Source organism: Thermobia domestica, chromosome 12 (genome assembly GCF_964235325.1).
Source record: "Thermobia domestica chromosome 12, izTheDome1.hap1.1, whole genome shotgun sequence".
Taxonomy (NCBI): domain Eukaryota; kingdom Metazoa; phylum Arthropoda; class Insecta; order Zygentoma; family Lepismatidae; genus Thermobia; species Thermobia domestica.
In genome coordinates this window covers 62,690,989-62,711,571 of record NC_137465.1, presented here as the reverse complement: position 1 = coordinate 62,711,571, position 20,583 = coordinate 62,690,989, and the positions used below count along the sequence as shown (strand labels likewise).

Here is a 20,583-nt window from a genome sequence, read left to right as displayed (position 1 = left end):
GGTATGAAGTGCTACACAGAGCAAAGACAAAAAGAGGAAAAGAATTAATCAGCTGTGTATCACCCGTTATTCGTAACCATAAACACAGGTGGTCGAAAATGCAGCGACTATCTTATCAAAATAAAGAAAGAAAAACGTGTTATCTGCTCTTTGCTGAACAGTTAAAAGCTAGAAGCAAAAGAAGTTTTTAAAAACAATGCGTAGTTCTCTTTTCGTATCCAGGTGTTCCGATCAAAAACTAAAAGCAAAAAGGAAGAAAAATGAATACATGTTTATCGCTTAGAAATGCGTCGCTCTCCTAGGAGAAAAATTTGTATCAACACACAAAGTCTTGGTTACTTTTTTTTCTTTTCCTATGATTACTATTTCTACTTTGATAATTACGATTTGTTCGTCTATTCTTACAGTGGTTATCTCTATGTACAAATCTATGCTTAATGTTATCACACAAGTTGCGGTTCCTGTCTAGTTTCTGATAACTCAAATTACGTGACCGTGATTTACGACTCCTTCTGTTTCTGCTACTGCCTTTTCGAGTGCGGTCTTGGTTCTGATTCCCTTTAAATTTCGTATTGTTTACGCTCCGGTCTGCGTATCTTTGCTTATTACAATAACTATAACCTCGTTTGTGCTTTTTCACTCCGTAGTTTGTGATACTTGTTTTTGTGCGCTTACGACCTCTGTCGTCTACAATTATATGTTCGTAATTTTCACTACTACTGTTACTACAAGTGGTGTTACTGGATTCTGAATGAATAAAATCATTGCCAGATTTGTTACGAGGTTGGTTTAGACTACCTGTCTCTGAATGGAGTTCAGATTCCTGCGTTTCCTTTTCATTAGGAGTGTTAGTCTCTAGCTCAGGTTCCAATTCCAATGTTTTGTTTACACTAGGAATATCAGTCACTAACTGAAGCTCAAATTCCGGTGTTTCGTATCCAGTAGGAACATCTGACTGTAACTGGGGTTCGCATTCCGGTGTTTTGTTTTCAGCGCTCTCTGTTTCTTGGCTGTTTTCAGTATTTACTGTTTGCTGACTATTTTCACGAAATACGTCCCGTAAATCGTCTATCTTTTGCCCTAATTCGCTCTTTACCTCAGTAAAAGTCTCTTTAAAATCAACTTTCCTTTCCTTTATGTATCTCTCAATTCTTTCATTATTTTTATCTAGTTTTTGTTCTAATCTAGCTAGGTTTTCTTTATTTTCAGCACGAGTTTCTTTATTTCCCTGTTCTAGTCTAGCAAAATTCTCTTCGTTTTTATCTACTTTTTGTTCTAATCTATCAAAATTTTCTTTGTTTCCCTGTTTTAATTTAGCTAGGTTCTCTCTATTTTCCTTTTTTAAATCTTCGAAAAGTGAATTCATCCTAGTAATGATATCTGCTTCCTGATGTTCCATTTTGGACAAGAGTAAAACTTAAAACGTATCATGAGAATAAAATATATTATCACAAAAACATATGATTCAAATCACCTGAAAGAGATTTTTTTCTTTTCAGATTACTGGTTCTAAGCTGGAAAAGAAGTGATATATTAAAATATTTATCTTATAAATATTCGAGCACCAACGGTCTCGATTCGGGTCCCTGTTCGGGCGCCATTTATTTACAACCAATTTAATTCGAGGTCTCTATTTGGGTGAACATTTATTTGTAATCGCCCAGCGTTCGAGTCGCTGTTCGGGCTTCCATTTATTTGTAACCGTCCTGAGTTCGTGTCGCTGTTCGGGCGGCTTTTTATTTGTAACCGTCCTGAATTCGGGTCACTGTTCGGGCGAACATTTATTTGTAACCACTCCGTATTCTGTTCGCTGTCCGTGGCTCGTGGTACTACCAATAAGTATACTCCTGATACTTTAACTTACCTGGACAGGACGATGAAGACCTCTCCAAGAAAGGTTACAAACTGTTTCCAAAAAGCTCGTCGGTCTCAATAATGAGATGAGCATTAGGCGCCGAGAGGTTCGGGTGTCTCGTCTCGAAAACCTCACGGACGATCAGACGGTCATCCAGACCATAACGCACACAAACATCACTCATACAAACAATGAAAACACACTGGATTAAACAACACTATACTTATTTATTAGAACACTATTTTATTAAAAAAAATAGCAAAGAGGAATGGACACAACACTGAACACTGAGGATGTATAACAATTTTAGTCGCTGAAATCACGCTTTGCCCTTTTCGGGCAATATAGCCCTTTATATATATATGATTATGATTCAGATATCACTACAAATTCTTCTCTCACACCCTTGACACACTTGGGGGATTAGCACTGGGGAAAAGTTGTCTAGATCGTCCCACGATGAATCCAGTTGTTACGCTGAGCAGTCCTTCAGCGTAAAGGTGAATCTTCAGCAAATAAACGAAAAGAAGATCTCCACAGTGGAATACTGATATTGGAGGGCGCGTATATAACTTTTTAAACGCACAAGGTCTGCGGACCTGGGATTTCACTAGTTGGGGCTAGCCGTAAGAAATCGTCCTTCACCGGCTAAATAGCTTGTGCCCCTTCACAAAACTTAACCAACGCAACGTGCGTGGTAGCTGCGTACAACACCGGAGTCGAACTCCTCGAGCATCCAAGCTCAAGCTACGGGTTGCAATGGTCAACGGAAAAGTGTTGGCAGTTCAGTTGCACATACAAACAGAATATAGAAAACAATTTATGTTAAATTTTAGTCAACTGCCCATAATGCACTAGACACGGCGATAACACTGGCGTGAGAAAGTACAGATAACGAGCTGCAAAAACTGTGAGGCTGGTGCCACTTTGGCTACTGGGACATCTGGTAAGCCCGTATTTCTCTAATCTATTGTAATGTTTCCATAAGCGATTAAAGAAAGCGCTTAATTCAGTTCCCAATAACTGCAGAATATATACTGTGTATATAATGAGTCAGGGAGAAACACTGAAATGGTTAGTCACTAACTGAAATGTTCTCAGCAAAAGCAATGTTTTAAATATATATATGAAAAATGATGAAAGACTTCCTTGTCCAATTGTGTGGGAAAGAAGCAATTCCCACCAAAGAAAGAACTTATGTGCGTTGCAGAATAAAGTACGAATTGAAAATAATAATCACTGTCTACGAAATATACAGAGTGTCCACAAAAAATCCTTCTATAACCTGGTAGCGGTTATAGTAGCATCAAAAAGTAGCGTAGTACTAAAACATCTGCTAATTCTGTAATATAGTATACGTACTTCTTGAACTTCATGTGATAATTTGAACAATTCAGAATAACATATTGACGAAGGAGTTAAGTTGATTTTGAGTTTAACGTCCCTTTCAGCAGTGTGGCTATATCAGACGTAGACCTACTGATTTACGTGGAATCAAAACAACCCCATGAGCTCCCGCCGGCAAACGAACCCGGGTCTCCCACGCCAAAGGCACGTATGCTAACCGCTTACCCACAAAGGAGTTCTATATTGATGAAAGAATATATTTTAATTGTTAATACTATTGGGAAAAACTGTGCAATTTGATTTGTGACATTTAGATGCTAGTGCCCCGTGTGGGGAAAAAGCGCCCGCGCCCACCTAGTGATGCCTATCCACCCCTGATGAGAAATGTTAATTTCTATGGAAATACTTGCACGAAGAATTTATAGATGTGTTCTATGCATGATTTGGGCAGACGGGAAATAGCTGGGGCAATAGTTGTAATGTTACAACATTAAAAGAGTCCGCTGCATAAAATTATTTCTTGATGTAATTTCCTACTGCCTAAATGAAATCAAAATTATAAGTGGACAACTTCTAATGATGCATTGTACATAATATATGTTTTATTTACATTTGTTTTCTCTTACTTTTCACGACACTACATGGACATATAAAACTAACCTATAATAATATATTAGTGACAGAATATAAGTCAACATTTAAGATTTCTTTCTTTTAAATTTTGTAAGTAAATGTGGATTAAAATACCTATACTATTATAGTTAGACATTTATACTAATTACATGTTGTCTTTTTAGATATTGATGAATGCGTCACAATACCTGATTTATGTCGAAACGGTCGGTGTATAAACACACTGGGTTCGTATCGTTGCATTTGTAATAAGGGGTATAAACCAGATCACAGTGGCACACGTTGCCTTGGTAAGTAATTAAGATTTTCTATCGTTAGGAGCATTGTTATTTTCTTTAAAAAATGTTTAGAATTATTATTGTTACCTATTTGCTTCTATTAGTTTTATTTTTAATCATAAAGACAAAATTTTTATCTTTCTTTGCTTAGCTGATTAAGTTAAATCTAACTAACGGTAGTACTTTTGTTTCATTTATTTGAAATCTCTAATTAAATCTGATCACTAAAATTAATTGAAGTTATTTGCAAATGGAACGAAATCGCAGACTGACAGAACAATCGCAATAAGATAATAATCAAATAGAATGTTATTTGGTGATAATCTAGATAGTTCATGAAGAAAGCATAAATATCCTCACTAACGACTGATTTATATTTTGTTTCATGTCATATACATCGCTGATGTAAGTTTTTGAATAATGCAATTAAATCAAGATTTATGTTTCAAAAGAAGCTCCCCTCAAAAATATCGTGTTTAATATATTGTTATTCCGTCTTAAGTTTCCTTCCTATTGATAGCCAAGATTCTCAGATCGCTGATCCAGCCCTATTCCACTGAATGCATGACAAAAAGCATCACAATGCATTCTACAAAGGGTGTTCAATAAGTTTTACACAGAGGTGAACATACTTTGATCCTCTGGCTTCTAAATGGTAGTAATTTTTGTTTCCTACTGTTCAGAGGTAAACAATAATGGACACTGAAGTGTATATATAAAGACCCGACAAGGGCCGGTAATGGAATTCCTATTTAAAATCAGTGATGAATCAGCTACATCAATTCAATTCATCATGCTTCCGGTTTATGGGGATTACACATTGGACTGCGACAGTATCCAACGTTGGTTGCAGCAGCTGCAAAAAACACTAGACTTTCCAAATCAGGCCTCCTTTTCCTGGGATCAGTGCAGTGTCATTTTCATAGACTTCTTGAAATATGGTTCCACAATTAACAAGGAGCATTATTATTTGTCACTGGATAAGGTAGGACGTGCTCTCCAGACGACGTGCTCTTTCGGATTTCTTCCTGTTTGGTCGTCTGTACATTCACCTGCGAACAAAAGCATTCGACAGTGACAAAACCCTCATTTCTTGTGTGCAACAATGGTGTAAAAGTCAGCCACCTGAATTTTCTCAAAGTGCATTGCAGGCATGGAAAGAACATTGGACAAGATGTATCATAGCAGATAGAGGCTACATTGATTGCTATGGTCTTGTAGCCAAATGATCAAAGTATGTTCACTTAAATTTTAATCAACATATTGCAACTAATAACAATATTATAACCATCTATGCAAAGCTTATTGAACGTCCCTTGTATATAAGAATAACAAAATCAATATTAGAATAATAATAGAAAGGATATTAGAACAACAAATCTATTGTTGTACTAATTGCAATTCGTATAATATTTCGTTGCTTTTCTTTTATCTTGCTAGAAACATGGAAAAAGTTAGAACGAAGCCAGAGCAGTTGAAAAATTCAAGATACCTTGCATATAATGATTATAGTATTTAGCTCACTGAGGATATAAACACGTATATATAAAACTAACGCGAAAGGAATTTAGAATTGTTTTGCGATGACAGCTGAAGAAAAACTTCTCAGAATAGAACTTAGTGCTTTCTACAATTCCTCCGCACTCTCCTTGCATTTTTTGGTTATACGATCGCTTAGTGGTGAATTTGGTCTTATGTTAGATGAGGCTTAGCTACATCCTAAATTGGTGTACCACTGCCTGGGAAACTATGAATTATTTTAGTTTTATATCAGGGTATTCGAGAAGTTTCCGTACCCCGAGATGTAAGTATCACAGAACAATGTCAGCATAAGTATAAGTTATGAACCATATTGTTAGTGGCATATGTGTGGATGCACGAACGACCAAAAACAGGGAAAACAATTACACAGGTAATGACTGCGTTTAGAGATGGTTTTGGAAAGGATCTACTTCGTTAAGCAACCTTGCTCGATTGAGAGAAACGTATTTTGGCTTCAGGATGTGTCAAAGACAGGCCGTATGGTGAACGTTAGGAGACACGTGAGGAAATATGTGCTGCCGTCTCTTTTTGCTTATTTACACATGTTGCAAACCTGGTTAATACCTCAGTTATAAGAGAAGGGAATCGTATGTGCGTACAGCAGGACGGAGCTCCAGCCCAGTTTACTCTTCAAGTGCATTATTTCCACAATGAACACTTTCTAGATATCTGAACTAGGTGCGCGTTTCTCCATTTTCATCTCCATAGAAATGGCTTCCGCATCAAGCCCAGACCTTACAACACCAGAGGTCTATTTCTCAAAGCAGCAAGTCTTGTAATATATTTTTTACTAATCATAAAATATCATAAAGTAGAAACTCTTAAATAAAATTAAAAATCATTTCTAAATACTAATGATGATACCTGTAATTTGTCATTATCTCATGGTATATACAATTGTACAATATTTTATTTTGAAAATTTTTACACTAGTTATACAAGAGTAGTAGTTTTGAGAAATAGGTCTCAGATAACTTATTGTAGGGAATAATCAAATCACACGTCTCTCATTGTAGGTACGGGATAGATGAAGAATTACGTGAGAGTATGGAAGAAAAATTTCGAACGATAACTTCTCGGATGCCCCGCAACATGTTAAAGGGGGGACATAGAGACACATATACATCTGTGTGCACAGCACAATGAAGCACATACAGATACATAGTTCGTATGTAGCCCATGTTGCTCTCTATGATACTCAAACCTAAGGGTACAGGAACTTCTCGGGTATCTTATACAAGTGGTATGATGTATTCACTGAAATGGTACTTATAAAAAATTAGTCTAGTAGTCAGGTTTCAACTCTTAAAACGACGGTTGTCATTTTGCATAAAACTAACATGTCTTTTATTTCAGATGTCAATGAGTGTGAACAATCACCTTCCCCTTGTAAGTTCTCCTGCCAGAACACAGATGGTAGTTACATCTGCTCATGCCCACAAGGATACATTCTAAACCCCGATGGAGTGAGTTGTCGGGATCTTGATGAATGTGCTACAGGGCGTCATGTATGTACCCATGAATGTGTCAATACTCAAGGCAGTTACACGTGTACATGTCCTAAAGGTTACAACCAAGTTGGAGACCAGTGTATGGGTAAGTTAATTACATTTAATAGCAAGGTTAAATATTTTTTTCGTAATAAAACATTATAGTCAAATAACCGTTCAGATCTCGAAACACCAGTAATGAGAAAAGTAAAGCAACGGAATCTAATTCAGGACTTGTCATTCTACTATGCAATTAATCTAGAAATAAAACACAAAGAAATTTATCTTTTACTTTACAAGTTAAATATAGCTTCCTGTAGCATTGGTGAAAGAAAATTTAATTTATTCGAGTCCACTTAGGCGACTAATCTTCCCGAAATTTTTGTAACTTTCTTCAGCATATTACGATTATACGGTGGTTCAGTCGTTGAGAACTCACCCCTGATACCAAACCATGTAAGCTTAAACTAGGCAATTTTATGTCATTGAAGTTTCTTGGGTTTCACTCAGCTCCCATCCCCACTTCATCTTCATTTCAGCAAGTTATTATTTACTTGCATTAATTTTCTTGCATCTTTCTCCTTTCATATCTTTCAACATTTGTGCTATCTGGAAGACATCAACTCTAAATCTTACGAAAGATTAGAATACCCATATGTACAAATGTATGTCTAAATGCAAGTTACATAAATTTAATTTTGAAGTTCAATTATTTTGCAGTCTAATTTAATAATAAATGAAAAACTCACGCATATAAGACATATGAGTAACTAAAGTCACTTATATAGGCAGTGATTGCCTATATAAGTCAAATGATTATCATTTGATACAACTTGACTTGACGTTGCACGCAATTATTTGAAACAAGTCGCGTCAGTCAGAAGACGCGACGTACGAAGCAGACAGTTAGGAAATCTACTGGAGGCAAAGCTCCTCGAAAGCAGCTTGCCACTAAAGCTGCAAGAAAGAGTGCTCCCGCTACCGGTGGAGTGAAAAAGCCCCATCGTTACAGGCCTGGTACTGTGGCTCTGCGAGAAATTCGTCGTTACCAGAAGAACACTGAATTGCTTATCCGAAAGCTGCCCTTCCAACGGCTCGTTCGTGAAATTGCACAAGATTTCAAGACAGATCTTCGCTTCCAAAGCTCAACTGTCATGATTTTACAGGAAGCAAGTGAAGCTTATCTTGTAGGGTTTTTCGAAGACATCAACCTGCGTGCTATTCAAGCAAAGAGAGTCACAATCATGCCTAAGGACATCAAGCTTGCACGCCGTATCCGAGGGGAACGTGCCTAAGTTTGAAATTCTGGTATTTAGTTCAAAGATACAAGACAAATGATTTGTATTGTTCAATTTTACACACATGGACGAGAATATAATTCATTATCCAGATTTTGTAGGATTAGCAAAAATTTGTGTAAATTCTATAAGGTTTCCAATAAAGCTAACAATCCAATCCTAATCTGTACTCTGATTTTAATGCTTCAGCACGTATTGCTGGTCCAGCATTATTCGTGCTGAAACAAGTAAGAAATTGTAACTTTTTTGTTTAAATTATTTTTTTCTTTTTAATTTCAAATATGCGACAATGTATATAAGCATTAAAAAGAGCAGTGAAAAATTACAAATTAGAAATTACAAACGTACACAGCATTCTCATAAAATGTAGCATAGTATGGTAGACTACAATAGATTTTTCTTGGCCGAAAGGTCCAAATTATATCTTTTATATATGATTATTTCTATACAAGAATGATAAAAGATGATATGAAATTTGTACAGGCAAACGAATTTCAACTTTATGAACGAAATATATAGAGGTGGGCAGAAGATGCGTGTTACTTTTTGGCCCGTTTTCTTCTTTTCGCTCTGCTGGTTGGTCACATTAAGATCTATATGCTGAAAAACGTTGATAATGGTTTAAGTAAAAATTACCTATTTAGCACTATATATCGCCCCCAGAAAGCAGAAATATGCTAGCGCCAAAATGAAAATTTCTCAGGAGAGTATTAAAAACGAATGAAACTTTAATTAATTCCGATTCTTTATTTCTTCTAGAATTCAGTTTTCACTGCAAACCTTTCATGTTGTCTCCACTTGTCTCCTTTCTGTACAACATTAAACATGAAATGGGTAGTCAGGATATGCACTTAGTTGGAAATTAAGAAAAGTGGCGCTTAGCACCTTTCTACTTTCTGGGGGCGATATATATATTAAAATTTCGGTTTCACCAGTGAACAGAATGTATTTTAAGTATAATTCATAAGGTTCAAATTTCCTTGCTTGTACAAATATACATATCATGTTTTGCCAACCTTGTATAGATAAAGGTTTTTTTTTTCTTTCTTTAAATCGGAAAACGTGAAATCATCTATAAAATAAAATGAAGCTTTTAACAATACTTTTTGTATTACCTATTTTCAGTTATTCTTTTGTCTCAGCTGGTAGGTGATTCTAATTCCTTTAACTGCGATTTGTATTATAGTCATGTTTATCAGAATTCTTTTGAAATTCATTTCAGTATTCCCTAATTGTAGATAATACTTGGTATATATATATATACACTTGACATTGTTAATCCCCAGTTTTCTGAAAAGCCCACGACTGTTTTTACGATAAGTTGAATGTATGGTATTTCTTATCACTATTTTTTGCAAACAAAAAACTTTATTTTAGTTCCGATGAGGTTCCCCACAACACTATGCCATGTATGGTATTCGAATTTTTTTTATAAGAAGGAATAGTATATTGATAGTGTAGATTGATTATCTAACGTAGGTACTAATAATCTGGTTGTGTATGTTGGTGGGGCTAATTTATTACAAAGAACTTTTATATTTTCATGCCATTTGATTCTGTAGTCAATAGAGTCAATAGTTATACCTAGAAATATTGCTGATTACACAGCTTCACAACTTGCATTATATATTGTGATGCAAGGAAGGTGATGTATAACCTGTCTTCCAGAACTGAAAAACAGACATTTGGTTTTTCAGAGTTCAGCATTAATTTATTTTGATAGAACCAGTTTTTAATTGCTCAGCGGTAATATTTATTTTTCTTTCAAGTTCTTTACACGTATCTGATACTATAATATTTATGTCGTATGCGTAAAGTGTAATTTCTTCTTCTGTAATGCTAGAGGAAAAACACAAGAAACAGTAAAGAACCTAGCACTGATCCTTGAGAGACACCTTTCTCGTTAGGTTGTGGTTTAGACATAATATTTTGAGTATGATGAGAAGGGAGTTGAGTATTTTGTTTTAACAACGTGTTGTCTTTGTGACAAATATGATTCGAGCCACAAGTTGGCTACGCCTCTTATGCCATACCTGTTCAACTTTCCTAAAAATATATTATGATCTACACAGTCAAATGCCTTACTTAGGTCACATAGTATGCTTACAGGCAGTACCTTGTTATCCATATCCATATGGATTTTGTTTAAGAGTTTATAAATAGCGGTTTCTGTTGATTTATCTTGCAGAAAGCCATGTTGAGCACTCGTAATCATTCATCTTGAAGAATGCTTGTATTCTATTATACATTAATTTTTCAATTATTTCTTAGATCTTATATGATAAGCTTATCGGTCTGTAGTTATTCAGATATTGCTTCGAACCCTATTTATAAATCGAAATGATCAGTGACGTTTAAAGACTGAGAAAATATTCACTGTTGAATCGACTTACAAGGAGTGTTCAAATGAAAAGGTATGAAACATCGTACAAACCAAACCGTTTGAAATAGGAATATGCCGCTTTGGGAGATCGTAGTGCAAAATCTAGGCAAAAGAACGTAGTTTTCGGCATGGTTGTACGCATGCGCAGGTGTCCCTCCCATGGCGCAGCAGAGAATCAGGCAGTTGTGTGTTCCGTCCGATTGACGGGCACTGCGTATAAGGAAATCATAGCGTTCACATGGAAAAATCCGACGATTGAGGAGCAGCGAGGTGTTGTCGAATTCCTTACTGCGGAAGGGGTTAAACTGGCCGATATTCATCGCTAGATGGTGGCCATATATGGGGTAAGCTGTGTGTCCGACAAGTCAGTGAGAAAGTGGAGTGCCCGTTTTCGTAAAGACCAGGAGAGTTTGAGTTTGAGTAATGACCAAAAACCAGGCAAGGCACAAAAAAAAAAAAAAAAAAAAAAAAAAAAAAAAAAAAAAAAATGCTGTGCCCTCTGTGCCCTCAGCAAGCAAGGTGATAGTCACCGTCTTTTTCGATGTCCGAGGTCCGATACTCATCGAATTCCTCCAGCACGGAAAACCATTAACATTGACGTGTACTGTGTGACACTCCATAGCCTACGTAAGTCCATCAAGAGTAGACAGCCTGGGCTGCTCACGGAGGAAGTGAATCTGCTCCACGATAACGCTCTCTCGTCCACACGTCTCCCAAGTTACACAAAGTGTACTAGACAAGTACAAGTGGGAGCAGCTTGAGCGTTCGCCCTACAGACCGGACTTGTCGCCCTCCGACTTCCATCTGTTTGGTCCGCTAAAAAAAATATCTCAAAGGAAAGCGCTTCAACTCGGACGACGAACTAAAGAACACAGTGGGGGATTGGCTGCTGTCACAGCAATAGGAATTCTGGAAACAGGGAATCTTTCGGTTCGTGAAACAGTGGGATAGTTTGTTCATGCTTCTGGTGATTACGTTTGAATACAGACTTCCATTATACCCACAGTATCGTTTCGTACCTTTCCATTTGAACATTTCTCGTATTTATAATATTGGAAAAAAGGTTAGCTGTGAGATGAATACATTTCTTGAGAATATGAATTTAAAAAAAAATCCTTCGTGAACTATCTTTAACAGTATTCATTTTCTATATACATTATATTCTTAAGAATAATTAAAAATTTTATTTGCTATCCCATTCTAATGTAGACATTGATGAGTGCGTCGAACAAACTGGTGTTTGCCCACCTCCAGGAACATGTATTAATACTTTAGGCAGCTTCAGATGTATTTGTCCTCGAGGATTAAAATTGGATTCTACCGGAACTTACTGCACAGATACTGATGAGTGTACAGATGATTCTAAGTGTCAATATGGTTGCCAAGTGAGTATTGATATTTGACAATTTAATGTATTGATGGATATTCTTAATTTTAAATGTTTTTTTTCTTGTATTTATAAAAAACAAGTGGAATTTGAGATGCTTTATATGATTTTGAAATAGGAGACGTTTCTAATAAATGCGCACAAATACCATGTAATTGGAGAAACTATATTTTTGTGGTTTTCTTGTGACAGAAATAGAAAAATAAACAGAAAGAATGACAGAAATTACGTTGTTATATATGTAATTACGTGATTATTTATAATTATGGGGCTATATACAGTGTCTTCTCATAATATATAGCAATAGGTTTAAATTTGTTCCCATGATTGTCCTGAAAATAAGATTGAGAACATTACTATATGGTAGAAATAATCACATAGATTTCTTATTGTAGCTGAGCGAAAAGCTTGGTACTAATTAACAACCTCATTCTGTTATTAAACATAGCAAGAAACAGAATAAACGTTATAGTTGTGCAAACTTCTGTATATAAGCCAAGATACTAACAGAATGTATAAAAATTTTCGAAAGATTTATACAAGTCCATTATTAAAAGAATACAGGACCGGCTCTACTATATGTGCAACATGTGCATTTGCACGTGGTGGCAAGTTTCGACGGGCGTCATGACATCTGTCATAACTATATTATTTAAAATAAATATTTCTTGCTGGAAACATACTTCATGATGATTATAGTTAAATTTACAAAGCTGGTCTTATATTTGAATACTACATTTATAATTTTCGCTTTAGTTGCATTAGTTTAAGGTGACATGGACAGTGCTAAAACAAATGGTCAAACAAATCCCAGCATGAATTATTTGATTGTTGTCAAATACATAAACTCGATTCTCGAACAGTAGCAAACACCTGTTCCATTTAGTTAGTTATCACAGTTTTGATATGAAAACTAGTCTTGTTTTTGTCACAAGCAAGTTCCTTATCATTAAAGGTGGAAACAATTTTTTTTTAAAACAAATGTAGAAAGAAAATCAATAAAAGATGTAATTGCACTGGAATTGTAAACTAATATATTGAGATTGAAGTTCGATATTGAATTCTATAAAATGGATTACCATCTTTCCTCTGCAGATGTGTTTATTTTATGTTTCAGTAACATAACAGATTATTATTTAAAAAACAGACACAAAGATTAGGCCTTTCTGAATGCGAGCGCTCTTTCTCTCCCCTTTGTTGGTCTTGATGGGGTAGCATACTTAAAATCGTGGCTTTTAACATTTGTTCTTTCTGAAGAAAGGGAAGGGGTGGCAAATGACGTCCTTGCACGAGGCGGTAAATTACATAGGGCCGGCCCTAAAAAAAAAAAAATTTTCATTGTGACTTCTATTGAAACAAATCACATCACTAAAATCTCAAAAATAAATATAAACATCCCAAATTTGAGTTTTTTGTTGTGTGTGTGTGATCCCGTAGACAAATACATTTTAAAATTTCAGCGTCCTCAAGATAGAATAAAGTGTGAAATTAGAAATGCATCCAAGCGTAGGCACGTTTATCTTTGGCACGGGTGCTAGTTCAAATATCTCAACTTTGAGGCAGTTTTTCTCGTGACCCCATGAACAGAAGTTTAAATAAACTTCCATTGCATTCAGTGTCATCAAATAGGCATATAAAAACGGAATTAAAAAATTGTACAAGTGTGAGCACTTTTACTTGGTAGTTCTTTTACGAGTACATAAATATGTAAACAAGGAATAAATAAGATATCAAGGTATTTACTGTGAATATGAGTTCAAAAGCAGTTGGAGGCTTATAAATTTGGAATATATTTACCAGTGTTTCAGAAACCTATAAGTAGTTTGTAGTTTTTGAAAATTTATGAAACTAGCAGAAGTGCCCGTTTTTAGCATAGACTGAAGAGTATGAAATCTGCGACACAGTAGAGAAGTGTGGGATGTCTAATTTGAGGGGCATGTGAGATATTCTATACTTTTTGAACCTCAAGAACATGTGAACTCCTCCAATCAACCCAAATCAAAAATTGAAGAAAACGACTTCGTACACGATTGGATCTGGTGAAGATAAATCTTTGCATAAAATTGGGTGGTTCTATGTGAAAATCTAATGACAGACACATCACACATTACATTATATTAAGGATTAAGTAAAGCACGAACGAAATGATGAAAATGTATATTGTTGCATACATCCATGAACATTTCATAGACTAAGTAAGTATTCTTAGTTACTCTGCTAGGCTTTTCTGTTATGTGCATATGAAGAAATAATAATTTTCATACATTTGAAGTTAACGAAATGTGACATTAAAATTATATTTTCATGTTCTGCTTCTTTCTTCTTCCTCCAGAATTTGCTGGGAGGTTATCGGTGTGCTTGTCCGGATGGTTACCTTCACCACCTGTACTACAATCAATGTGTTGATGATAACGAATGTACGCAGTCTCCTTGTGGCGCTGGTGGTAATTGTTTCAATACAATAGGAAGTTATCGGTGTGGATGCCCTGATGGCTATCAGTTTGATACAGCTTTATTGGTTTGTGTTCAAGTAAGTACATAAATTGCCTTTTTCTTTTTGTGCTTGTTTTTGATATATCTGATTACAAAACAATATATATGTTCCATATTCAATTCTATGTACTCTCCTGTTCTGTTTATATACGTATATCAAGAAAATGAGTATCTCATAATATAAAATTATGATATTATTTTAATTTGAGCGAGAGAAGGAGTTTTAAAGTAAGATGAAGATTTAATTCGTTTCCTTGTCCTTGAACATTTTGAAGCAAGCAAATATTGGGATAATCTCATGCCTTATAGCAGTGATCGCCAAACCGTCGATCGCAAGCTACCGGGGACATTTCAGATAGATCGCGTTAACTCTCCGGTTGGCTAACGTTGATTCCTCCACTGAGCTGACGCTAACGACAGGGGACGCCGACCACAACTGCTTCTTTCTGCCGTGCAACTGCATTGTCAGCCTCATCTCATAGTTGATTGTATATGCGTGGGATCGTGCAAGTTATGTTTTTCATGTGTATATTAGACATTTGCTAATTTGGATAATTTGATTTCATATTAACTAGAAATGTAAGTTTATAGGAGATAAACCAATGTAAGATTTTTTTTTAAGTTTGTAGTTCTTTTGGTTGCTAGCTCACAGTAGGATTTAAAGGGTACGGTAGCTCAGAAGCTTCATAAGTTTGGCGACTACTGCCTTATAGGAAACATACATGAAGTTTTATGAAGTTTTACTTGGAATATATTTCTTAAATTTATCGTGAAACATGCTTTTATAAGCTAAGGGAGTAAATTCAACCCCATAATCTTTAAAATATCTTAATTCTAAACAATAGTGATTGTTGATAAGCCTTATAGGCAATACACGCCACGCAAGTTATGATCGAATATATTTTGAATGTCTCAACTTCTTAATTGAATAATTATTATTTATATTTTGATATTCAAATTGAGTTACTTTATACATTTGTTTTGTATTCGTTTTTACTCGTATTCATTTTTATATCTTACTCTTTGGGTCCCACTGTTTTATTCGTATTCTTATTCACATTTTCCTATTATTTTACTTTCGTATTAATTTTATTCACGATTTCCTGTTCCATTGTCCCTTGTATACTCTTTAGGCTACTTGCGGAAAAAAATTTGGAAGTTTCTGATGTAAGAATGTTAACATTAATAAGTAATCTTAAGAAATAGTAGTATCAACCAGATTTATTGTACTCTCCATGCAGAAAACCAACAGGTTTTAACATTTTATAAATAGTCGTGTGCTTAAGATTACAATAGGACATCTCTGATGCCGTGTCGTGACAAAACGCTGTAACTTTGGAGGAGCAGTTTTGCGAAAAAGAGCCGCAAAGTTTTCATCCGAAAATGTGATCTGTATCGTGTAAAACCAGTGTATCTTGACTTTGGAAACACGTGGTTACATGTAATGTTACGTAAATGCATGTTGTGTGATTAAATTTGGTGAAAATTGATTGGTTGACCATTATTGCCTAGTTACACTGGTTCTACACGATACAGATCACATTTTCGGATGAAAACTTTACGGCTCTTTTTCGCAAAACTGCTGCGCCAAAGTTACAGCGTTTTGTCACGACACGGCAGTCTGGGAAATGTACGTCTGATCATTCCATTCTTAGACCAAGCATTTTCTATGAATCTTCCATTCCTTTTAGCACTAAAAAAATACCAATCTTTTATTCAATCGACCTATCACCTTGAAGCATGTGTTCCCAAGTTTCTTTCTTCTACCTTCAAAACCACTGATACATTTCACACCTGACTATAATTTCTGATTACTTGTCCTGTGTTACTTATCCATAGAATATTTATTATTAAATGTTTCTTACATTCACAACACAGGTGAGTTCTGGATGTACTGGTAGTCCTTGTGCTTTCGGATGTACACCTTTAGGCAACAATGGGTTTACATGTGGTTGTCCAACTGGCTATCAGAGAATTGGCCAAGTAAGTGTTTTATTGTTTCATACCTCGTTTGAATTTGGAACGAAATGCAAAGCACGAAACAGTATACATAAAGTATAAGATCATAACTGATGTATAGGAAATAATATAAATTTTGATTTGAGACACAAAAAGTGTTGAGCAGTACCAATGCATTTAAAATGATAAAAGTATTAAAAAAAAAAAAAAAAAAAAAAAAAGATTAAACAATTAGCGGATATACTTAATTCGTTGAAGTTCTCACTTTAGTAATTCGAGACAACAAAGTAAAAAGATTTTTCAAGAAAACATTTATTTAAAAACAATCTGAGAGTATCTTGGTATAGGAGATATAGGTACAACTTAAACTGTATTTAGATACAAACACAATTTTAAAGTTGTACCTAAAGGGAGTGGCCTGTATTATTAGAGCGTAATCTTGTAATATTAAATATTGTAAAAACTTTTATGACTTGTCTTCTGATATATCACTTAGACATGACAAACTTTATAGAATACAAAACAGTAACATAATTTAGGTATAATATTGTTTAAACATGACTGCGTAAAAAGTTTATCAAATACAATATAATAATATAATTAATAGATGCAATTGTTAAACATAAGAAACCATAGTTTCAAAGTTCTGTTATGAATATAATTTATTGGTCGTGTTGATTCCCTTAAAGTTTATTAAATTATGGCACTCAGATACAATTTATTAAAAATATTATGTAATCATGCCATGCAATATGAACGCATACGAATAACTTATACAGTATACATGAATAGATATACATTATATATTTCTTCTGCAGGGTCATTGCTTGTCTACAATCAATCCACCAGCATATGGTGAAGACATTGGAAATGTACCTACTTTCCCAATTGACCAAGATCCTTACCATGTGCCCGAAGATAGATTGATCTCAACGGAAGGTTGTTTTACCTGTAAGGTATGTACTGTTGTGAAATACTTCACCACATGTCATACTGTAGTATAAAAATTACTAGTCTCAGTGCCGTTAAATGTTGAATTGTTAATGGAGCAACAGCGATGAAGTTCAAAGTTACGTAATATTCATTCCATTACAATTTAATAACAGAGATCTGTTATTACTAACATACTTCCTTGTTCGACAGACTTCGGTTTATTTTTCTCTATTTTTTCCCTATAATTGTTACTGTTTATGTTGCAGCATTATAGTGTATCACAGTATCAAATGGTGGCCTGTAAAGTCAGTGGCTGTAATATCAAAAGTGTGTTTGAAAACGCAGGCATGCTCCATACTCCGAGTATTTCAAAATTAGAAAATGAAGGCAAGAAAATATCTTCTTACCTATTTTCCTTTTTGTGTGTGTGTGTGTGTGTGTGTGTGTGTTTGTTTGTTTGTTTTGTTTTAAGTGTGTATTCGCTTTTATTACTATAACATTCAGGTGCTATTTACTTCCAAACACAATGAACGATAACTGCTCAACGTAGGTTTAAAAATTATTTCAATACAAAACTTCAACATTGATTTTATTGAATTGGAAGAGAAATATAATATACACTGTAAGAAATAAGGTATATTTTAATAATGACGTATGTTCCATTTTATTTATGGAATTAAAAACAAAAGCACTATCTCATTATCCAGCCACACTTGCAATAAAACAACACAACAATGAATGGTATCTGGGCGTATGTAGTATCTTTATGTTCAAATTTAGGAAAATGAAAATGTTTTCATTTTCCTTTCCTAGCAAATATTCTTAAATTATAACAACTGTAAGTATATGAAATGCAATCCAGTTTGGTTATGGCGGTTTATTCCTTCAATTTGGTTTATTCCAATAATTTTCGGGTTGGCAAATCTGGTTTTCTCACTCATAGTTTTAGATAGAAACTTACTTGCATAGTGAAGGAATGGAAGATAACCTAATGAAGATAAATTGAATCAGTGAGTGGAAAAAGGAGAACATTCCACGATAGCGTACTTTTGGTAAACGGAAAACAAAACCGCATATCAGAAATACCATCGCTTGTACAAAAATTTTTGTATGGAACATTTGTACCAACTTTCATTTCCCAAAATACCAAAAGCGTACTGAGATTGGATATTTACTTATGCAGAAATTACTATCGCGCAATGTTCTTAATTTTTGAAATATTCTCCTTTTTCCACTAACCGATTCAATTATGATTTTGATTTATTTTTCCGTTTTTTTGACCATTAGAACGTACATGTAGTAGTTACTAGCAAATGTTTGGTATCGCTTCACACACAATTTCAGTTCAATTTTCTCTCACCCAGAGGTGTGATTCTTTGTACTTCTAAGGCTCATACTCAAATTGGGTTATTTCTTCTGAAGTACATGTATTAAGTTGGAACATACTTTTATTAATAACTGTGCAAATGGCTCAGATCGTTTCATGGTAACATAAACGCACACTAAGACATATATATTGATAAAATGAACAAACGAACAACAGAATTGCCCATGAACCTACCAATTTTACTAATTACAATAGCTGTATTATTATTATGATAGATTACCAGGAAGGTACTGATTGATGGAGTAGAAATCTCTTTACAGACTTCAAAATCTTAGCATCACTCTCTATGTTTGGGATATAAATGGTGGTTTATTGGATGTCTTTATTTACGTGATGTTTTGCGTATATGGATGCTCTACACTGGTGGTTTCACTATCAACAATTGATTTACTCTAATATCGTTGGCGTTAGAAAGTCTTTCTTTGTTACAGAATTAAATTATTAAATGTTGAATGTTGATGTGTTTCAGGTAAATGGCAGAGGACGTAGCAAGAGATCTGTGAATGAGAGTTTTCCACAGGAGAATCGCTTCACTTTAAGGTGGGATGGTAAGATTATTAATGCCACGCTAACGGAAAATCAACCTAAGCAGGGGTATTATTCAGTTGTACACCACATTCATCAGGTACGCCCATTTCCTGAGTTGTTTTAATTGAAACTTTCAAATACATGTTATCCATTGCACTCCGTAATTCGTACTAATAATTAGTTTTCATAGAAAAACAGATTTAGCTTTCCTGTTACATTTATATTTTTCAGAATTTAATCATAAACCAGACAACTTAAAAATAGGATTGTCATAGACCTGACAAGCCACGAAAAGTTAGAACTATTTATTAGTGAAAATTAAAATCTAAGTCAAACTAAAGTTTTCGTTATACAGGGTGATTCAAAAACGGGACATTTTGAAAATTAAATAATTTCATGAAAACATTTTTTTTTAAATATTTGTCTCATTTAATAGTAATAGTAATGCTATTTTAGAATACACACAGTACAATTTAGTTTTTGAAGATCAAGATAATCTTTTGAAGCATTAATTCACAAAATCGTCGTCGCATAACATGATCGTTGGGTTTCAGTTCCTGGATGATCTGCAACTTGTATGGATGATATTAACAAAAATAATACCATATAATAAGCAATAATCTTAATTAATAACCGAAATCTGGCACAAATCAAAATATGTACATTCTTCAAAAAATAACATAGAAAGAGAAATTTCTGCATCGTTCTCATTAAGATAAAAAATTCAATATTAAACTCTAGTCAAAGAAATTTAGGTAAAACTATTGAATAACTACAATTTATGCAATAAAAATAATTACAATAGTTGAAAATGCTGAATATCTAATATCCCAATTCCGTAAAGCAGCGTTCATTTGGAGTGCATAAACTATACAGTTTACTGATATATGCTATAGGATGCATATCTAATATTTAAAAGATAACAACATATTACCTTATATCCTATAATAAATTATAACACATAAGCCAATAAACCTTGAAACAGTATTTCAATGATGTAATGTAAGATGTTTTTTGTCTTTTTAACTTTTTACAGTCTCGTTTTAAAATCTAGTTGATCAACTCTCTCG

At 34.5% G+C, this 20,583-nt stretch overlaps 2 protein-coding genes across 2 annotated transcripts in view; both read left to right on the top strand.

Annotated features, from left to right (window-relative positions):
- LOC145666486 (fibrillin-2-like) overlaps positions 1–20,583 on the top strand; it is a gene marked incomplete in the record, with an annotated part of 450,634 nt that overhangs the window by 413,173 nt on the left and 16,878 nt on the right. Inside the window, 7 exon segments of the mRNA XM_081733749.1 lie at positions 4,000–4,125; positions 7,012–7,251; positions 12,036–12,211; positions 14,546–14,743; positions 16,585–16,689; positions 17,484–17,621; positions 19,455–19,610. Of these exon segments, the coding sequence (XP_081589875.1) occupies positions 4,000–4,125; positions 7,012–7,251; positions 12,036–12,211; positions 14,546–14,743; positions 16,585–16,689; positions 17,484–17,621; positions 19,455–19,610 (1,139 nt within the window).
- On the top strand, positions 8,000–12,026 carry LOC145667126 (histone H3-like; the record flags this gene model as incomplete). The annotated part of the gene is made up of 1 exon (XM_081734870.1): positions 8,000–12,026. A coding segment is annotated over one exon (441 nt), but the record flags the coding sequence as incomplete, so codon positions are not given.